The 21,654-nt window shown below is 38.1% G+C and overlaps 1 protein-coding gene across 2 annotated transcripts in view; it reads left to right on the top strand.

The window, feature by feature from the left end:
• The window catches only part of Git (ARF GTPase-activating protein GIT1), a 421,403-nt gene that overhangs the window by 315,092 nt on the left and 84,657 nt on the right, over window positions 1–21,654 (top strand). For both annotated transcript variants that reach the window (XM_090369031.1, XM_090369030.1), the window contains one exon: window positions 7,606–7,803. In XM_090369031.1, the coding sequence (XP_090225157.1) occupies window positions 7,606–7,803 (198 nt within the window). The remainder of the gene's footprint in view (window positions 1–7,605; window positions 7,804–21,654) is intronic.

Genomic DNA, 21,654 nt, shown 5'->3' with positions numbered 1-21,654 from the left:
GAGGAGTTATTTAGTGAGGGGAAAGCCAGAGGTGTATTCAACTCTAGCAGTAAGCTAGAGAATCTTGTAATAACTGAGAGTAAAGTGGAGGAGAAACTGTTGAAGATAAACACAAGAAAGGCACCCGGGGTGGATGGGATCTATCCAGTTATATTAAAGGAGGCAGCAGAGGAAGTAAGCAAACCCTTAGCCATAATTATGAGAGCTTCCTTGGACTCAGGGGAGGTACCCGCAGACTGGAAATGTGCAAATGTGACCCCAATTCATTAAGGAGGATCAAAGGCTGACACAAGCAATTATAGACCTGTGAGTTTAACTTCTGTTCCAGGAAAATTAATGGAGGCACTAGTTAAAGAAGCACTGCAGGTTCATTTGGACAAGACTTCAGTTATAGCTCGGACACAGCATGGTTTTGTTAAGGGGAAGTCTTGCCTGACCAATTTGATTGGATACTATGATGCAGTCACAAAGGAACTGGATGCAGGGAATAATTTTGATATTATATACTTGGATCTTAGAAAGGCTTTTGATACTGTTGCACATGGAAGATTGCTGCACAAATTGGAGCAGTGTGACATTGGAGGCAAATTGCTGCTGTGGATAAAGGGGTGGCTGAGGGGGAGAAGACAGAGAGTGGTAATCAATGGACACTATTCATCGTGGACTAATGTTATTAGTGGAGTCCCTCAGGGCTCAGTGTTGGGTCCATTATTGTTTTCTGTATTCATAAATGATATTGATGATGGTATATCAAGCTTAATGTCGAAGTTTGCAGACGATACAAAGGTAGGCAGGGTTGTCAAGGACACTACTGACACTATGCTGCTGCAACAGGTGGAAAGGTTGAGCAGATGGGCTGAGAGGTGGCAAATGAAGTTTAACATTGACAAATGTAAAGTACTACACATGGGAAACAGCAACCCCAGAGCAACGTATTAACTCTGTGGTACTACACTGACAGTGGTAGAGAATGAAAGGGACCTGGGGGTGGTTGTGCAAGCAGATATGAAGTTCTCTGAGCAGTGCAGACGGGCTGCAAGAGTAGTTCATGGTGTATTGTCAATGATATATAGGAATTTTTCTAGCTTCTCATTTCAAGAAGGATGTAGAGCTGCTGGAACGAGTACAGAGAAGGGCAACAAGATTAGTGAATGGAACAAAGGGGTGCTCTTACGAAGAAAGGCTTAAGTTTTGCTAATTACGGTGTCTGGGGACTAGGCACCAGCGAGGTGATCTGATAGAGGTGTATAAAGCCTTGAATGGTTTGAGCATGCTCAATGCTGATGGGATTCTTTCTCTCGCTCAGAATAATCACCTGAGAGGGCATAAATTCAAATTGAGGAAAGATAGATGTAGGATAGACGTGCGGAAATTTGCCTTTAGCCAGCGAGTGGTTGGTTGGTTGAACAGACTTCCATCCCTTGTCGTGGAAGTTGATAGCCTAAATAAGTTTAAGGCTCAGCTGGACAGATATTTTGAACGAACAGAGGGGTGAAGTGGAAGTGGTTATTTTATTTTTTTTTTTTTTTGGCTGATGCTGCATAAGCTTTGCTTTCTTGCATCAAATGCCTCTGCTAATGCTAATGCTTCCGGACGATACTAATAATGTCCAAAAGTTTTTCAGTTGTGAAAGAGGCAGTTCATCTTGTTCGTCCAGTTGTTATTCGACTTATATATATATATATTTTTTTTTTTTTTTTTTAAATATTATTAGCAGGAGTTTCATGATCAGATTCCCACCCTTTATAATGTGTATTGCTTTCATTTTACGTACTATATGAGGATGGGTCAAATGAGATTGATATTAATGCTTCTTCCAAACAATAGGGCATGCCAATTCTCCTGTGTGACAGCATGCAGAGTGCTGTGTTGGGTATGTCCAAGTTAGCACAAGTTAATTATTACTTGTTAATTTCACAATCAGAAATTCTCTAATGTGTGAAAAATATGTATATTAACAACTGTATGTTGTGCCCACTGCTGTATAAGTGGACAGATTGTTTACAATGATAGAAATAAAACTTTGGAGTATAACCTTTGCCCAGGACAAACTTACACAGTTGTCACAGAAAAAAACATTGTCTTGGCAGACAATGCCATCGAGGCATATCAGTGTATAGTAGGTAATGATGTGGCCATCATCCAAGACAAAAATTAATTTTCAATTTTCTCAACAAGGAAAAAAAGTTTACAAATGGAATTGTTTTTATAACACAATGTAAAGGAGAAAATGACCTCTTGAATCATATAGTGACTGTGAATGAGACATGGAGTATTTGAACAATAAGCAGTTCAATGTATAGTGGAACATCCGTCATGATCCTGCTCGAGTAGTTGATAAACTGAATAAGTATTTTGCATCTACATTCACACATGAAGAGCTATTCAAGGAGGGGAATGCTATTAGTTCATCAAACTCTAACAGGGAGTTAAGTGATTTTGTAATAACTGAGAGCAAAGTGGAGGAGAAATTGTTGAAGTTAAACATAAAAATTGTTGAAGTTAAACATAAATAGTTAAACATCATTTCATTATAACTGGATTCTATCCAGTTATAATGAAATGATGCAGCAAAGGAAGTAAGCAAACCCTTAGCCCTAATTATGAGAGCATCCTTAGAGTCAGGGGAAGTCCCCTTGGACTGGAGATGTGCAAATGTATCCCAAATTCCCAAAGGGAGTTCAAAGAGTGACACAAATAATTACAGACCTGTTAGTTTAACTTCTGTACCGAAAAGAAGTAGTAACCCTTGCCAGGTTAAGGATAGGACGCTCGTATCTTACTCATTCCTATCTACTTAGAGCCGAAGAACCGTCTCAGTATAATCAGTGCCATTTACTAGTAGATTGTCCAACTTTTATAAACCAAAGAAAAAGAGCCTTTAAGTCTAAAACTAATATTCAAGATATCCTCAAAACGGCCTCTAAGGTTGGGAGAATAGTTCATATCACAAATTTAAATAAATACACCAACCGTTTTGATTAAAATAGTTTAATACTGTAAAAATATAAATATGATAAAATGTACCAAGTGATACAGTGGATACTGTAAAATAATATTTACAAAACTGATTCACTATAAAATAGAATAAAATATATTACGAAAATGTTAAAATACAATAAAATATGAAAATTAAAAGCGATAAAACAATGATTGTAGCTTTCGGGGGCGTCCGCCTCCTTTCTCAACTACAATGCTACTTGGGCAACACATCCTTTAATATCAGGTTCACGGCACACGTGGCTGACCAGGTGCATGTTCAGTATTACTTTCATGTGCACCAGAACCGGAAGTGGCTCGAGAATGTGGAAACGAGAAGCACTCATCTCTTGCAAGGACTACAGCTTCCAAGATGGGGTGGAGCCGAACACCCCTATCCCTATTCATGCTGCTGTTTTCGGACGAGCCAATCCACAAATTCTCCAATCACTTACGGTCACAGAACCCGTGCATCCAGTCAAGTATGACAGCATTGTCGGGGAGAGACTTGGTGTTGTTTTTCCCAATAATGTTCAGCAATCGCGGACTTATTGAACTCTTCGGTCTGTATGGCTCTCATGTGTTCCCCCAGATGGTCTTTTAGTAGCCATTCTGTCTCTCCCACATAACACTCCCCACAATCCTGTCATCCGATCTCATATATAAACCCACTACTAGAGTCCCTAGCAATGGGGTCTTTGACCTGTGACACTACCATGTGCAACCTCCGGCCCGGAAGTTGCACACAGCGTGCCTGAAAGTCACGAAGCATCCTTGAAGTACGATCTGATAAGCCCGGATAGTAGGGAATATAAGCTGTGGTGACTGGAACGGACAGTGTTGTTTTATGATTGGACTGCACGTCTCTACTATATTTATCAGTGACCCTCTGGGGGGGGGACTGCATTTTATAAGGTCCGTCCTAACTTGCTCAATTTCTTTCTCTCTCTCCTCAGAAGTACTACAATGTGTCCTAACCCTACCCAAAAGTGCCCTGGCAACACTATTTTTATGCTGCACAGTCAGCGCTGAACTGTACTGGCTGTACTGGCTCCTACACAATCACCTAACTTGGTGATTGTCTCTTCTCCAATGGAGCCCTTATCTCATGGCTATTCCCAACCTTGTGTTGTTTGGCATTACAAGAATGCAAAATGGGATGACCTGCGAGATTTCTTTTCTTCTTTTCCTTGGTCGGATTACTGTTTCAAAACTTCTGATGTCAACGTTTGCTCAGATCGTGTCAGTGAAATTATTCTTGCAGGAAAGGAATCCTTTTTCCCACGCTCCACTTTAAAATCTCATCCTTTATCTAAACCTTGGTTTTCCCATAAATGTGCTAAAGCTCTTCAAGAGAAGAATGTTGCATATCGTAATTGGCTTGTTTCTAATTCTTCAGTTTCATTTTCTGCCTACACCAAAGCTCGCAACAATTGTAAAGCAGTTATTAATCAGTCCAAACTAGAGTTTGAACAGGCTAAGAGTAGAAAACTTGCTTCTTGCCGTAATGGTAGCGGAGCATTCTGGTCTCTTGCCAAAGATATTGGCCGCAACTTTTGCCCATCTGTGCTCCCACCTCTGTCTAAACCAGATGGTTCTGTTGTCACTTCAGCCAAGGATAAAGCTGACCTGCTAGCATTCCATTTTTCTTCCAACTCATGTATTAATGATCTTGGTAAAACACTTCCGAACACGCTCCATTCCATGCCTCTTGTCGTCTTCCGTCAAAAGTATGTCAGAAGGATTTTGATGAATCTTGATGCTAAGAAAGCTCCAGGTCCCGATGGTATTTCTCCACTTGTTCTCAAAAACTGTGCTCCTGAACTTACTCCTATTCTTTGCCGCCTTAAATGCCGATCTTCGGGTAATTCTCCAGTGGGGCAAAGACAACTTAGTTGATTTCAACCCTTCTAAAACTCAGTCTTGTCTTATATCTCGCAAAAAGGATTCTTCTGCTCCTATGCTTATCTTTAGTGACACTCCGATTTCTAGGCAAAATGATACATCTCTTTTGGGGATTACCCTGACTTCTAATCTCTCTTGGTATAAGCACATTACAAATATTGCTTCCTCTGCATCTAAAAAACTTGGTTTTCTCTTTCGCTCTCGCCATTACTTTTCTTCCAAACAGCTGCTCACTCTGTATAAATCGCAAATCCGCCCTGCCATGGAATATTGTTCCCACATCTGGGGTGGTGCCCCCACTCTAAGGCTTCTTGATTCCATTCAGAAGAGGGCAGCAGTTGGGTTAATTAATGATTCATCTCTAACAGAGTCTCTCCACTCACTGTCTCATAGATGTACTGTTTCTGCTGCATGCTTCTTCTACAGATATTTCCATGGGCACTGTTCTTCTGAATTGGCTTCTATAATTCCCGCGCTCTCTTTCAGTATAATCCGAACACGTGCTGCCACCAGCCATCATCCATTTACTGTCCAACTTCAAACTCACAGAACCAACTTTTCATCTTCCTCGTTTATTCATTCAACTGCCGTTTTCTGGAACAACCTTCCTTCATACGTATTTCCTGAAAATTACAGTCTACAGAAGTCCAATGTCAACAAATATCTTCTTTCGTCTTCTCAATCTCCAACCCAATCACGGTAGTAAGTACTATAGGTTCTAATACCTCTCATGTTTGGGGTTTACAGAAAAAAAAAAAAAAAATATATATATATATATACTATCATTGAATTATATTAAATATTAACATAAGTTAAATTATAATAAAGTGAATAAATAAATAATTAAGCATTCATTAGAGGCAGCGACATGCAATTCCTCCATATGAAGCTGAAATACATCCAATATTTTAAATTAAATAAAATAAAACATAAGGCAGTAGTATGGCAAAAACTGTAGAGCGAAAATTAACATAAAAATAACCCAAATAAACAAACGAACGAAAAGAAAGAATAGATATAATTAGTAGCCCAGAAACCCTTGTATAATTTCGAACTTTAAATCCAATTAACAAAAACTATACAAAATTTAGGATAATGCCAATTACATATTAATTTAGAGGTACCCCCCCGAGAGGTACCAGTTCCGAAAAACCTGAAATATCACCAAAAGGGGGTTAAAGGAACTACCAAATGATAACAAAATCAAAATAAAATAGACTGACCATCATGCCCCATATCGACAGAGGATCACGAGGCCAATAATGGTCATGGAATCGCTGCATTTCAATCGCTATACAAATCGTCGCCGTGGTGAAAAGATCGAAGTACCAATTCACCCTCCCTTCTCCGATCGATCCACCAATGCAGAGGATTTGCACGCCGGTGGTCCTTATGCAGCGAAAAATAAATTATAGAACAGACAGCACTCTAGAGCAGAGCCACACCACTGACATACTGTAAGCTGAATCAGCTTATATAGAAGAAAAAAGGAAAATAGATAGCGGCACAGGCATTGCTAAATTATTTAATTTAAAATATTGGATATATATATATATATTACCATACCATTATCCTGATCACCACTCTGGGTATTTTGCTGCCTTTGAGTTCAGTCTTGAACCAATGTAATTTTCCTTGTGGTGGTTTTTTGAAAGAAAATTTGTTCTGCAGGAACCTGGCTACACTCGTGGACTAAATTCATAATTGTTCAATTGTGTCATGAAATTGACAGACTCATTTGTGTTATTGCAATCTTTGGTATGCTTTCAGGAACTTTTCATCAAAATGAAGGACATGTGATAAATAAGAATGTGAGCATGAAAATTCATAAAATTGGTAACAATAAATAAATGTGTTTTTAGGAAACATTTAAATGTATCAAAATTTTGTGCTTTGCTCTGTAGATATTGATAAATTTTTCTTAGAATTAAATTTCTTTGTGTTTTCATGCAATTGGCATGTGTGCATGTTATATAGCTTTGTATATATTGTACTGTAATAACAAATGCAGTTGTGCCACCCTTGAGCATTGCACCAAGAATAGAGCATCATATTTGAATATATTATTTTACTCTTCAGCCTGTTAAGGTTTCCTTGTAGTGGGATTGTAGGTTCATGTGTAGAAATTTTGCTGAATGAAGACAAAAGTAGTGAAGAACCTAAGATATAAATATATAACTCCTTTCAGCACTAGAGTGAAAGTCCAGAGTGCTAATAAATAACACCAAAATTTTGATTACTTCTTTTCACTCTAATGTACAGAATTGAAAAATATTTAACTGAAATATATATTCTGTATATTTGTGTTAATGTTTTTAGACTTCAAACTTTAATAAACCCATTGTTAATTATATGCAGTGAACTGGTTTTTCTTTCTGAATCCAGTTGATCTATGAGAGTGGTAGCAATACCCTCCAGTTCTCAAACTAGAAATGTGTAGAATCTTTGAAAGTCTGCTTCAGGACTTACTTAAAGAAATATGAGGATCAGAAGGTCAAACAGGGTACATAACTTAAAAAACAGTTTCCTTAATACTGCTAGATTAAAGTGTCACCCGTTTGTATGTATGTATGTCTATTATTACTAATCGCTTTGTTCTAGGCAGAAGTTCTTATACTGATATTAGTATTATCAATAATGAAAATATTTTTTTCTTTCTTTCTTTCTTTCCCTTTCCATCCTTTAAGCAAATTGAGGATAATGTTCCATTTACAATTTTAGTTCATGTCAGCAAAGTCGTAGCAGCTCAGTGAGTCCGCCATCTGAAACCTCTTTCTCATACTATCCTCTTGCACATCATGCCACACTTCCTGTAAGTGAAAAATTGCCCACTCAGGAAGAAGTCATCAGAAAAACAGAACAAATTACAAAGAAAATTCAGGAGTTGTTGATATCAGCTCAAGAAGGAAAGCATGAAAGGTTAGAATTCTGCCTTATTGTAATTTATAAAAAAAAAAAAAAACTTTTGTTTTTACATTTTTTGGATATTTTTTAATTTATGCTTACACTGCTCAAGATTAAATTAGGCTAAAATATGTTAAGGTCATCCCCATGGATATCATGTATCTCCCGTTCACAAAGAGCGATCAAAGGGTGACATGAGTAATTAGACCTGTAGATTAACTTCTGTTCCAGAGAAAATAATGGAGTCGCTCATTAAAGAAGTCATGCAGGACTACCTAGACAGGAGTGCAGTTATACTTCAGTTACAGCATGGGTTAATTAAGGAGAGATCTTGCCTAGCCAATTGGATTGGATATTTTGATGCAATGACAAAAGAACAGGTGCAAAAAAATAATTTCAATGTCATGTGTTTGTATTTGAAGCAGTGTGGCATTTTAAGGGCAAGTTACTGCTATGGATAAAGAAATGATTGAGTGGGAGAAGACAGAGTGGTTATCAGTTAACACTGCGCCTCGTGAACTTATGTTATTAGCAGAGTTCCACAGGGCTCGGTGCTGGGCCCATTGTGGTTTTCTGTATTTATTAATGATATTGATGAATATCAGATTGAATGTCTAAGTTTGCAGGTGGTACAAAGGTTGGCAGAGTGATTAATGACAGTAAGGAAGGTATGCTGCTGCAAAGATCTAGAAAAATTAGGCAGATGGACTGAGAAATGACAATTAAAGTTAAATATTAACAAATGCAAAATACTGCATATTGGTAGCAGTAATCCCAGAATAATGTACCAACTGTGTGGTAGTACACTCGGGGTAATGGAAAATGAAAATGAACTGGGGATAATTTTTCAGTCAGATAGAAATAAAGTAAGAAATAGAAAGTAAAGCAGCACATAACTACAGCAACAAAAGAAGGAAGAGGGAATAAATTGACAAAGGGTGTTGCAGAAGGGGTTTACTCCTAAAATAATTTAGAAAAATGCCAATTAATCAAAATACCAAATAATATATATTTTAAAAAGTACCAATTAATTCAAATACAACACCCCGTGATGATGCCAATTTCACATTATGTGAAATATCACTATAACTGCTGCACAAATTGGAGCAGTGTGGCATTGTAGGCAAGTTGCTGCTATGGATAAAGGGATGGTTGAGTAGGAGAAGACAGAGAGTGTCTTCAATGGACACTGCTCTTCGTGGACTAATGTTATTAGTAGAGTCCCCCAGGGTTCATTGTTGTTTTCTGTATTTATTAATGATATTCATGAAGGTATATCAGGCTTAATGTCCAAGTTTGCAGACAATGCGAAGGTCGGCAGGGTTGTTAATGACAGTACACTTCTGCAAGAGGATTTAGAAACTCTGAGCAGATATGCTGAGAGGTGGCAACTGAAGTTTAACATTGACAAATGTAAAATACTGCATATGGGAAGCAGTAACCCCAGAGTAACATGTCAACTGTCTGGTACTACACTACTGACACTGGTAGAGAATGAAAAGGACCTGGGGGTAATTGTGCAGGCAGATATGAAGCTTTCAGAGCAGTGCAGACAGGCTGCCAGAAAAGCCCATGGGATCTTGTCAGTGAAATACATGAACTTTGCTACCAGGGATAAGGAAGTGATTATCCCCTTGTATAAGGCAATGGTCAGGCCACACCCTAAGTACTGTATTCAGGTCTGGAGGCCTCATTTTAAGAAAGATGTAGAGACTATGTATATAGTAAGTGCAATAGCATCGTTTTAAGTTATAACTCATATTGTGAATACCTTCACAACGAGTTAGCATTAGCATTAGCATTAGTAGAGGCATATGATGCAAGAAAGCAAGCTTATTCAGCATCAGCCAAAAAAAAAAAAAAAAAAAAAAAACCCTCTCCCATTTCACCCCTCCGTTCGTTCGAAATACCTGTCCAGTTGAGCTTTAAATTTGTTTAGGCTATCAACTTCAACAACAAGTGATGGAAGTCGGTTCCACCAACCAACCACCCGCTGGCCAAAGGCAAATTTCTGCACATCTATCCGACATCCGTCCTTCCTCAATTTGAATTTATGCCCTCTGAGGTGATTATTCTGAGAAAGATGAAGAATCCCATTGGCATTGAGCATGCTCAAACCATTCAAAGCCTTATACACCTCTATCAGATCACCTCGCCGGTGCCTAGTCTCCAGACTCTGTAATTTGCAAAACTTAAGCCTTTCTTCGTAAGAGCAACCCTTTGTTCCATTTACTAATCTTGTTGCCCTTCTCTGTACCCGTTCCAGCAGCTCTACATCCTTCTTGAAATGAGGCCTCCAGACCTGTATACAGTACTCAAGATGTGGCCTAACCATTGCCTTATACAAGGGAATAATCACCTCCTTATCCCTGCTAGAAAAATTCCTGTATATCATTGACAAGACACCATGAGCTACTCTTGCAGCTCGTCTGCACTGCTCAGAGAACTTCATATCTGCCTGCACAATTACCCCCAGGTCCTTTTCATTCTCCACCACTGTCAGTGTAGTACCGCAGAGTTGATACATTGCTCTGGGGTTACTGTTACCCATATGTAGTACTTTACATTTGTCAATGTTAAACTTCATTTGCCACCTCTCAGCCCATCTGTTCAACCTTTCCAGATCCTGTTGCAGCAGCATAGCATCAGTAGTGTCCTTAACGACCCTGCCAACCTTTGTATCATCTGCAAACTTAGACATTAAACTTGATATCCCATCATCAATATCATTCATAAACACCGAAAACAACAATGGACCCAACACTGAACCTTGAGGAACTCCACTAATAACATTAGTCCACGTTGAGCAGTGTCCATTGATTACCACTCTGTCTTCTGCCACTCAACCATCCCCTTATCCATAGCAGCAATTTGCCTCCAATGCCACACTGCTCCAATTTGTGCAGCAGTCTTCCATGTGCAACAGTATCAAAAGCCTTTCTAAGATCCAAATATATAATATCAAAGTTATTCCCTGCATCCAGTTCTTTTGTGACTACATCATAGTATCCAATCAAATTGGTCAGGCAAGACCTGCCCTTAACAAAACCATGCTGCGTCTGAGCTATAACTGAATTCTTGTCTAGATGATCCTGCAGTGCTTCTTTAACCAGTGCCTCCATTAATTTACCTGGAACAGAAGTTAAACTAACAGATCTATAATTACTTGTGTCAGCCTTTGATCCTCCTTTGTGAATTGGGGTTACATTTGCACATCTCCAGTCTATGGGTACCTCCCCTGAGTCCAAAGAAGCTCTCATAATTATGGCTAGCGGTTTGCATACTTCCTTTGCTGCCTCCTTTAATATAACTGGATAGATCCCATCCACCCCAGGTGCCTTTTTTATGTTTATCCTCAACAATCTCTCCTCCACTTTCCTCTCAGTTATTACAAAATCATCCAGCTCACTGCCAATGTTTACTTTACCTACATCATTCTCCTTCCTGAATAACTCCTCATGCGTGAATGTAGATGCAAAATACTCGTTTAGATTGTTAGCCACCTGAGCAGGATCCTCAACTGTTGAACCATCAATATCCAGTGGACCAATCTGATTCATCCCTTTCCTTCTCGAGTTCAAGTATGTAAAGAACTCCTTTCTGTTTTTCTTTGCATCCTTTGCCAAGGATTTTTCGTAGTCTGCCTTTGCCTGCCTAATCTCCTTTGTGACTTGGTTACAGACCAACTTATATCTATCATAGGCTTCCATGTCACCCATTAATTTGTATGTATCCCATGCATTTTTCTTCTCTGCCATATGTCTCATTAGTCCATCTGACAACCATTTAGGCCTAAACCTTGAACAATATTTCTTAGTTGGTATGTAAAGCCTGGTAGCCACCAAGATTAGTTCCTTGAATGCTTCCCATTTTGAGTTTGCTGTTGGTAACATCATCAGTTGGTCCCACTGTATAGAATTTAAATACTGTCTCAGACCATCATAGTCGCCTTTACGAAAACAAAAACCCTTCCCTTTACCTCTGATGGTAGTTACCTCCTTGAGTAAATCCCACTTCAGCACACTGTGATCACTGCCACCTAGTGGTTCATTTATCTGCAGGTTCTTAATGCATGAAGAATCACTACTGATAATCAGATCAAGAGTATTGCTCCCTCTTGTTGCCTCACGAACATGCTGATGTAGAAAACAATCATCCAATAAATCCACAAAAGCCTTGCTAGTGTGCGAGTGACCAACCCACAAATTCCAGTCAATATCTGGGAAATTAAAATCCCCCATTATAAGACTCTCTGATTTACTGGCCCACTCTATTTCCCTGTACAATATATTATTATACTCATCAGAGTCATTAGGCCTATAGCACACTCCTACTCTCAATTTTGATTTCCCTATGCTTATGTCACACCAAACTGACTCGACACTGCCCTGTCCATCGATGTCAACTGGCTTCACTTCCTTTGACTTTATGTGTTTCTTAATTAATAGCATAACCCCTCCTCCCCTCCTGTCCTGTCTATCCTTTCTATATACATTGTATTCCCCAAATTCCAGTTCCGCATTACTTATATCTGTGTGACACCACGTCTCTGATATCCCAACAATATCTGCCTTTGATGTTTTGAGCAATACCTCAAATTCATCAAATTTATTTACCAAACTCCTAGCATTGGTATACACGCAGGTATACATGCACCTGTTTCTATTCTTAGCTACCCTAACACAACCCATGTGTTTACTTGTAATGCAATGACTACCAGCAGTCTCTGAAATATCCTGCATCTTGTTTTTCAGACTTCTGCTCATTTGAATAGAAGCAGTGCAAGAATCACTTCCACCTCTGCCAGTGGCTACTGTTAATCTATTAGTCCTTGTATCCCCCCCAACTAGCAGTTTTCCGACCCACCTAACACTGCCTCGACAGCATCAGCAAAAATTCTTGCCCCCTTTCTATTTAAGTGTATCCCATCCCTGTAGAAGCAATCTCTCCTGTTAACAAGTACAGTCCAGGCTGAAAAAAATTCTACCCCTTGAGCCTTGCACAATCCCTCCAGGGCCGAATTGATCGACAAGGCTCTCATCATATACTCCCTCCTATCGTGTCTGGGCAGAATTGCAGACCCTTTCAAGTTCAACCCTAATTCACGGCTTTTTTTCAACAGTGACCTGTACTTGCTAAGTAATTCCGCCGGTCTCCTACTCTTAATATCATTAGTGCCAACGTGTACAACTATATCACCTTTTGTGCCCTTAAAAGATGATATCCGCTCTACAACGTCATCAACCTTTGCCCCTGGCAGACATACCCTGGTCCTATTCCACCTATCCTTTTTACAAAGCATGTTCCCCGTTTCCCTGACAATAGAGTCACCAACAACTACTAGTTCCTGTGGGACCAGCGCATTCTGCCTAGGGGCTGCCCCTGGGTTGCCTGATGACCAAGTGCAAGCTCTGGCGTTGATGTGGGTAGCTGAGAGCTTGATGGGCCCCTCAATTTATTTCCTTCGAGGGCATCCACCCTGTCCTTCAAGGTCTCATAAAGGCTCATAACGCTGAGTTGTCGCCTGATTTCCTTGCACTCCTTACATCGTGCACACACAAAGACATCCCCCTTGGCAGTATCATGTCCCGTACCCGACTGCTCCGCAAACATCAAGCAAACAGTGCATTTTAATAGACTGTGATTCAGAGGGCAACTGCCCCCCTCAGTTCTCCCCTGAACCACAGCACTCCCATTAGCTTGAGCCTTTTGCTTTGCTGCTCTGGTCAGAGTCATGATTCCAATTTAATTCAATAAAATTTAAAACAAAAATTAAATCCTTAAGTTATATCCCAAAACAGTTATGTTATATATATATATTTTTTTTTTTTTTTTTTTGGTATCTAGCGTTCCCTTTATACAACTTCCGTATCACGTGTACCACTATAGTTATGTATTAATTATTTGTTACGATTAAGTCGTTATATATATTTATAGAGTTAAAAATACAATTTAATTGACAATAAAGTTTATCAAGATTAATAGATTTACTGATTAATTGACAATATTATATTATGCAGTATACTACACTAAGCTTATGCTATCGTGTAAAAATGGCGGGAATTCACGAACGGTATTTCTACGGACTCGTAAGTATTGATTAGCTTCGAAATCTCGCCATCTCAATTTAGAATAAACTAAGGATCCTGACTAGGTCTATAATCTACTTATAGAAGATAATTTGATATAACAATTGGTTAATAAATCGACTAAATTTGGTTAAAAGACCTCTCGTTCAATTTGTGACACGTGGATTTGATACCGTTACCGATACTAAGTAATATCTACGAAATATCTGTCTAAGTTAAACTTTAAACTAAGTATCGTAACTAGGAATATAAAGCTACTCTAGAAAATAAGTTAATATGACAATTTAAACTAATAAAGCAGAAAATAAATCAGGAAAAACTTCTCTGTTTGAAGAGCTTTAAGGAGCAATGTCTGCACAGGCTAACCTCGCACTCAGAGTTGCCATGATATTGCACTGCTTCGAAGAAGTAACGCTTCACCTAAGGAGAAGACTAAAATTACTTACTCTCAAATAGGTACCACCACCCAGACGGCACCATTTCAGGGTTATTTGGCCCTTCTTTGGTGGGTGGGTGGGTGGGTGGGTACCCAAGTTGATGCATTGATGGCAAAACAGTTATGAAATATAACTCCACAATATGAGAGATTCCTGATGGTGTATGATGTGGGTACCTACCCACCCACTGAAGAAGGGCCAAATAGCCCTGAAATTGTGCCGTCTGGGTGGTGGTGGTACCTATTTGAGAATAAGTAACATTAGTCTTCTCCTTAGGTGAAGCTTTACTTATTCGAAGTAGTGCAATATCGTGGCAACTTGTGAAGGTATTAACAATATGAGATATAACTTAAAACGATGTGGCCTTATAAACATTCTGTTAATTCAGAAATGGCTGTGTATTAATGATGTTATTGCACTTAATATATACATAGTCTATACTTGCTTGAGGCTTTAGCCCTAAATGCATCTTAGAAGGATGAAGAGTTGCTGGAACAAAGGGTTGCTCTTATGAAGAAAGGCTTAAGTTTTGCAAATTAGTGTCTAGAGACTAGGCACCTGCAAGGTGATCTGATTGAGGTGTATAAATCCTTGAATGGTTTGAGCATGATCAATGCTGATGGGATTCTTCCTCTTGCTCAGAATAATTGCCTGGGAGGGCATAAATTCAAATTGAGGAAAGATAGTTGTAGGACAGATATGAGGAAGTTTGCCTTTAGCCAACGGATGGTTGATTGCTGGAACAAACTTCCATCTGTCGTTGTAGAAGTTAATAGCTTAAATAGATTCAAGGCAGAACTAGAAAAACATTTGGAGTGAGTGGATGGGTGAAATGAGAACTTTTTTTTTTTTTTTTTTTTTGGCTGATGCTATATAAGCTTGCTTTTTTGCATCATGTGCCTTTGCTAATAAATGAAGAAGCGCCTCCGTAGCCAGGTGGGCAGGAGCAGTAGTGCATAGCACGCCCTTCTTGATTAGACCGGGGTTCGAGCCTGTGCCCAAAAATATGGAAGATGCAGAAAGGTCAGGGAATGACCACCGCATATCCCAGGAGCAATGTGGCCTTAGTTGCTAATTCTCCTAAAAACCAAATAACAACAATAAATGAAAACAAAAACAACCACAACAACATGACAAATAGGATTAAAATAAAATAGACCAACTATTGTGCCTCATCTTGTTGGAAGGCCATAATAGCTGGGGAATCACTGCATTTCAAACATTAAACAAATCAGTGCATTAACAACCTGATAAATATACTAATCAACTCACAATTGCAAGAGATTTAAAAAATGGTGGTCCTTATTCAATGAAAAATTATACTAGAACAGATCAGAGTATTGAAAACACTGAACCAATGAAAATACAAAAAGATGTAGTTACATACTGATTTACATTCTTTTTGACACTTAGTTTGCTTGCTATACAACTGAAATATTCATATCGTTTCTGCAACTTGTAGTAGGTAATGTTTAGAAATACTGTTCAAGGCTTAGACCTAAATGAATGTCACATAAACTGCTGAGTCTCGTGGCAACATGTAATAGGTGACCACTGATATTTACTATACTGGTTTTATTCCTTTTTCTGTTTTTCTCTTCTTTATTATATTCTTTATTACTTATTAAAAAAAGTATTTTTATAATACATGGTTAGTAGTAAGTTGAGATGCTAATGCACTGCTCGTAATGCCATTTACAGTTTAGTTTATTTTGGTTGTATTCTTATTTAACTGTTACTTTGTGTCAGTGGTTTGGTGTTTAGCCTTGTGATTGCTCTGATCTGAATAATTTTTTTCTGTATAAGGGAAACCAATATTCAAATCTATTACATTGGTGGGATGCACTGTTGACCTGACAGTGTATCTATCAGGTTGAAAGTGCATTTATTTCTTTAATGTTTGAAGTGCAGTGATTCCACAGCTCTTGCTGGTCTTGTAGTCTTACAACGAGATAAGGCACAATGGTTGGTCCATTATATTTTATTTTACTTTCGTCCTGTTGGTTACATTGTTGTGATTGGTTTTCGTCTGTTTATAGTGATATTTCACAAATTTTGGATCTCGTACCGTCAAGAGGTGATGCTAAATTTAAATTTCTTGGCATTTTTGTAAATTTATATTATTTGTTAATTTAATTAATTGACATTTTTTAAAATTATTTTAGGAGTATATTCCTTCTATAGCATCCTTTATCACAATTTATTCCCCCCTTTGTTTTATGTAAGGGTGATTACATGGGTCTCAGACAGTTTTAAATTGTGTGCAGTGGAACCAACTGATATGTTGATGAAAACAAATAGATTATATTATCTATTTACTATCAGCAAATTCTAAATAGGAAGTATTCAAGGAAGTAATCAAAAAAAAAAGCTGCTTGGCTTTCTATACTGACAAAGAAATACTGTTCAAGGCCTAAATGGATGTCACATGAATTACTCAGACTCGTGGCAGAGAAAAAAAGTGCATGGGATGCATATAAATTATCAAGGTGATACAGAAGCCTATAATAGATATAAATTAGTCTGTAATCAAGTCACAAAGGAGGTTAGACAACCCAGGTTGAATATGAGCAGTCTCTGTCAAAGAACTCAAAGAAAACCAGCAAAAATTTCTATGCTTATTTAACAGTAGAAGGAAGGTTGAATCACGTTGGGCCACTTAATGTTTATGGGTTAGCTGTCGATGACCTGCTCAGTTGTGGACAAATTGAATATCTATTTTACATCTATATTCACATATGAGGAATTCTTTACAGCAGAGGATGCCAGAAGTTTATCAAACTCTAACAAGAAGCTAAATTACTCTGGGATAACTGAAAAGAAAGTGGAGGGGAAATTGTTGAGGATGGACAAGAAAAAAAAGCACCTGGGGCAGATGAAATCTATCCAATTATATTAAGGGAGACAGCAAAGGAGGTAAGCAAACCTCCATAATTATGAAAGCATCCTTGGATTCAGGGGAGGTCCCTACAAAGTGGAGATATGCAAATATACACCCAACTCATAAAGGGGGATCAAAAGGCGAGAATAAATAGGTACTACAACAAGATCTAGGAAAATTGGATTGATGGGCTCAGAAATGACAGTTGAAGTTTAACATTGAAAAATGCAAGGTACTGCATGTGGGTAGCAGTAACCCCAGAGTAACTTATCAACTGTGTGGTATTACATTTAGGGTAGTGGAGAATGAAAAAGAACTTGGGGATAATTGTGCTGTCAGACATGAAATTTTGTGAGCAGTGCAAACATGTTGCCAGGACAGCTCATGGGTTTTTGTCAATGATTTACAGAAACTTTTCTAGCAGGAATAAGGAGGCGATTGTCCCTTTGTAATTGCAGCTTCATCTGAGAAATGTGCTTGTTGATAAACAGGATCAGTATTGTATTTATCTTGAACTAATATAAAATGAAACTTTTTGGCCTTGATGATGACTTTGAAGTTTGCTGCCTGCTTTGACACTTCATCTCAGGGTCATACTGAACCACCCAACACTCATTTCCATTGACAATACAGCCGAAGAAATTAGCATTATCTTGACACATTTTGGCGTTGATGATTGATGAGGCTAGTGGGAGCCAGTCGTGTTCAAAGCTGCTGTCACCTTTTTTTATTTATTGATTTGAAATTATTGTTTTTATATAACCTTTGATTTAAATTTATTAGTAGCATTTGAATCTGCCGCCATTGTTTTTCATATCGGTATAGCAGATACTGGAAATTTCTACGTGACATGTAGCAGTGTAATCAGTTTCAGCAGAGGATTATAAACTACAGTGGATTCCAGTTATTTGGGCCACCAGTTAATCAGGGCAGCCATTTATTTGGGACAAATCGTAAAAACCAGAACCCAATTGAGAAAATAGCCAGGATTTACTTCGCTTAATTGGAACAAAATGCCGTTTAATCGGGGCAGGAGACTGCAGCACTGGAGATTACCCTACAATTGTCTCCGACCATACCACGTAGTTCGGTCGGATTTCTGGAGATCACAACCATAAAACATTTAGCAGTCACCTGTTTATTGAGCTTTTCTGTTAGTGCAATCTAACAAACAGATAGTAAACTCGATCTTATTGAATTTGCGATAATACTGACAGCTGGAATTCTGTGGGTTATTATGGTAAAATGTGTTTACGCTTCCATGGAATTTTCAATCATATAAAAAAAAATAATTTTCAGAATCTTCTCTTCATTCCTATTTTTAAAGCTTTGTAACTCATTGCTCTGTTCCCACTTTCGCGTATTGTGTTACTTGCAATTTGTGTCTGCCGTGTTTTTTGTTATTGATTGCTTATCTTTTTTTAACTGTTTTAAATTTTAACCCCCACCCACAAATGTCAGTGAACAGAAATGTCAACAAGTTTAGTTAGTATGTACATATTACAGTACGTATTGATTATTCTGATTATCACGTATATTCTTCCGAATTTCACGTATCATTTAATTTTTTAATTGGTAAGGTTTAAATTTAAAGGGTAAATTTGTGCTTAATATATCTTTACTTTTATAGCCTGTGGATAATATTCCTCCTATTTTCGTTAATTAGACTCGCTGTTTAATAGAATTAAAATTCAATTCACAAATGTGATCACAATGACCGACACTTACTGCACATCGTATAGTGATTGTACACTGAATTAATTGTGAAGGGGGGTACATTGTATTTTTAACTATTTACGTGAAATTTCGGATAATTGAGGCAGCCGCTTAATCGGGCCAAATTCACTAGCCCCGATGTGTCCCAAATAACCGGAATCGACTGTATTAATTATAGCACTGCTTACATGTTTTAATAATTAAACTTGTCACGTAGACATAACATACGACAATAATAATATTAGTAAAGCTTTAAGAATTGGCGATTTGGCATAGATAGTGCGCTTGAGGTTTGAACCACGTGAGTGGCAATAGATAGCTAAATTTATTATCAATTATAAATACTTTGATTTTACAAAAGTAATGTTTTAACTTAATACATATAACCACTTAGATTTTACAAATAAAACGTTATAACTTAGTACAGTCAGTCCTCATATAGCACGTTAGTTGTGTTCCTAGAAACCCTCGTGAAATGCAAAATCGTGCAATAAAAATAACAGGCCCTATGGGAAAAATAGGGTTAGGTGCCGATCACCCAAGATTGAACACACATTTGTAACCAAAACATTACCAAACACAATAAATAATTGTAATAAAATACTTATGAATTTTATTACGACTATTACGTAATAAAATATTGCTAATGCTTTTGTAAACAAACTTGTTTTTTGTTTGATCTTCTATCCAAACAGATGACAGCCGTTCCATCTCTTCCAAATCTTTGTGTCTTGATGTAATAGATTTTGTTACACTTTGAGTTGTTCCTGCTACAAAAGTTTTTATTTTCTCTGCATTCTTTCTTGGAGTTGCCTCATTTAGGTCTGTAGTACATGCAATATTATTGGTCTTTCATTTTGCTCAAAATGTTTCACAATTTCATATTTTTTTCTCTATCAACAGAGGCGGACTCGCTATAAGCCTTATCAGGGGAAACCCTGGTGGGCCCGGAGGCCAGAAGATTATGAGGGCCGGTGTGATTTTGGCCATAAATGTTAGTATGAGGCCGCTAATTAATTTATTAAATACGCTAATAAATTAATTTTCCCAGGTAAGAATTTTTGACCCAGTCTGCCTCTGTCTATCGATATTGCTTTTCTTTTTCTCTCTGAATCCGTAATGTCTTCACCAGGACGCTTCCTTTTCACACCTTTTAATTATTTTACTGATTTTTAGGGAATAAAGCACAATTACAAAATGAGAAGGCACGCTTGATACACATAAACAAAGCTGCGCGCGTGTAGCAACTGAATAAACAACACCGTAAAGGCAGAGACACACTAACACCTCACTAGCTCACATTTTACTAAAACACATTTCAGGGGGTTACTACAATAAAAATAATTTCCATTTGCGTTACTGGTGGTGGAATCTGTTATAAACTGGTAGTAAACTCGATCCAGTTGCATTTGCGATAATACCGATAGCTGGAATTGTGTGGGTTTTTACGTTATTATGGTGAAATGTGTTTCCCCTTCACTGATATAAAAAACATAAATACATTTTCAGAATTTTGTCTTCATTCCTATTGTGTTGCTTTCAGTTAGGTGATTCCACATTTGACTGCCATTTCTTGTAAACACAAAGGCGAATTGTGCATAAGCGAATTTGGTTTGTGTTATATACAATATCGTTCCCCTATTTATAAATCATATATGATCAAATTCGTGTAGTGTAAACACGTGTTATACGAGGACTGACTGTACATATAACTTAAACTTGTTAGGAGACATGAAATTAATATAATGTAATTCGGAAGGAGATAAAACTCAATACTGAAATATATATATAATGTTATTACTGTATTGGGATAGACGTTTAGTGTAATATTTTTAATTGTATTAAATTTTGCCTCAGACCAGAGCAGCAAAGTAAAGGACTCAAGGTAGTAGGGGTGCTGTGGCTCAGAGGAGAACTAAGGGGGGTGGTTGGCCTTTTTAAATGTACTGCTTGTTTGATGTTTTTGGAACAATCAGGTAAGAGACATGATGTTGCCAAGGGGAATGTCTTTGTGTGTGCTCGATGTAAGGAAATGAGGCGCCAACTCAGAGTTATGGGCCTTAATTGAGAGCTTGAAGAACGGGGTAGATGCCCTTGAAGGACTTAAATTGAGGGATCCATCAAGCTCTGAGCTGCCCACATCAATGCCAGAGCTTGCACTTGAACATCAGGCAACAAAGTAGCAATCCCCAAGGCAGAATGCACTGGTCCCACAGGAACCAATTGTCAGTGACTGTTCTCTGGGAAACGTGGAATATATTATGCAAAAAGGATAACTGGAACAGAACCAGGGTATGTCTGCCAGGGACAAAAGGTGATATTGTTATACACATTAGCACTAATTAACAAGCATAGGTAAATGTTGAAAAAAAGTCGCAAGTTAGGGTTGAATTTGAAAGTGTCTGCAATTCTGCCCAGACATGATAGGAAGGAGTATATGATGAGAACCTTGTCGATAAATTTGGCCATGGAGAGATTGTGCAAGGCTAATGGGGTAGAATTTTTTTTCAGCGTGGTCTCTGCTTGCTAACAGAAGAGATTGCTTCTACAGGGATGGGATACACTTAAATAGAAAGGGTGCAAGAATATTTGCTGATGCTATCGAGGCACTGTTAGGTGGGTTGGAAAACTGCTAGCTTGTGGGGATACCCAGACTAATAGATTAACAGTAGCCGCTGGCAGAGGTGAAAGTGATTCTTGCACTGCTTCTATTGGAATGAGCAGCAGCCTGAAAAACAAGGTG

The sequence above is a fragment of the Mastigoproctus giganteus genome, chromosome 2, assembly GCF_048544385.1.
Source record: "Mastigoproctus giganteus isolate SK-2022 chromosome 2, ASM4854438v1, whole genome shotgun sequence".
Lineage (NCBI taxonomy): Eukaryota > Metazoa > Arthropoda > Arachnida > Uropygi > Thelyphonidae > Mastigoproctus > Mastigoproctus giganteus.
The sequence above is the reverse complement of the archived record's forward strand: the minus strand, read 5'-3'. Positions and strand labels throughout refer to the sequence as shown.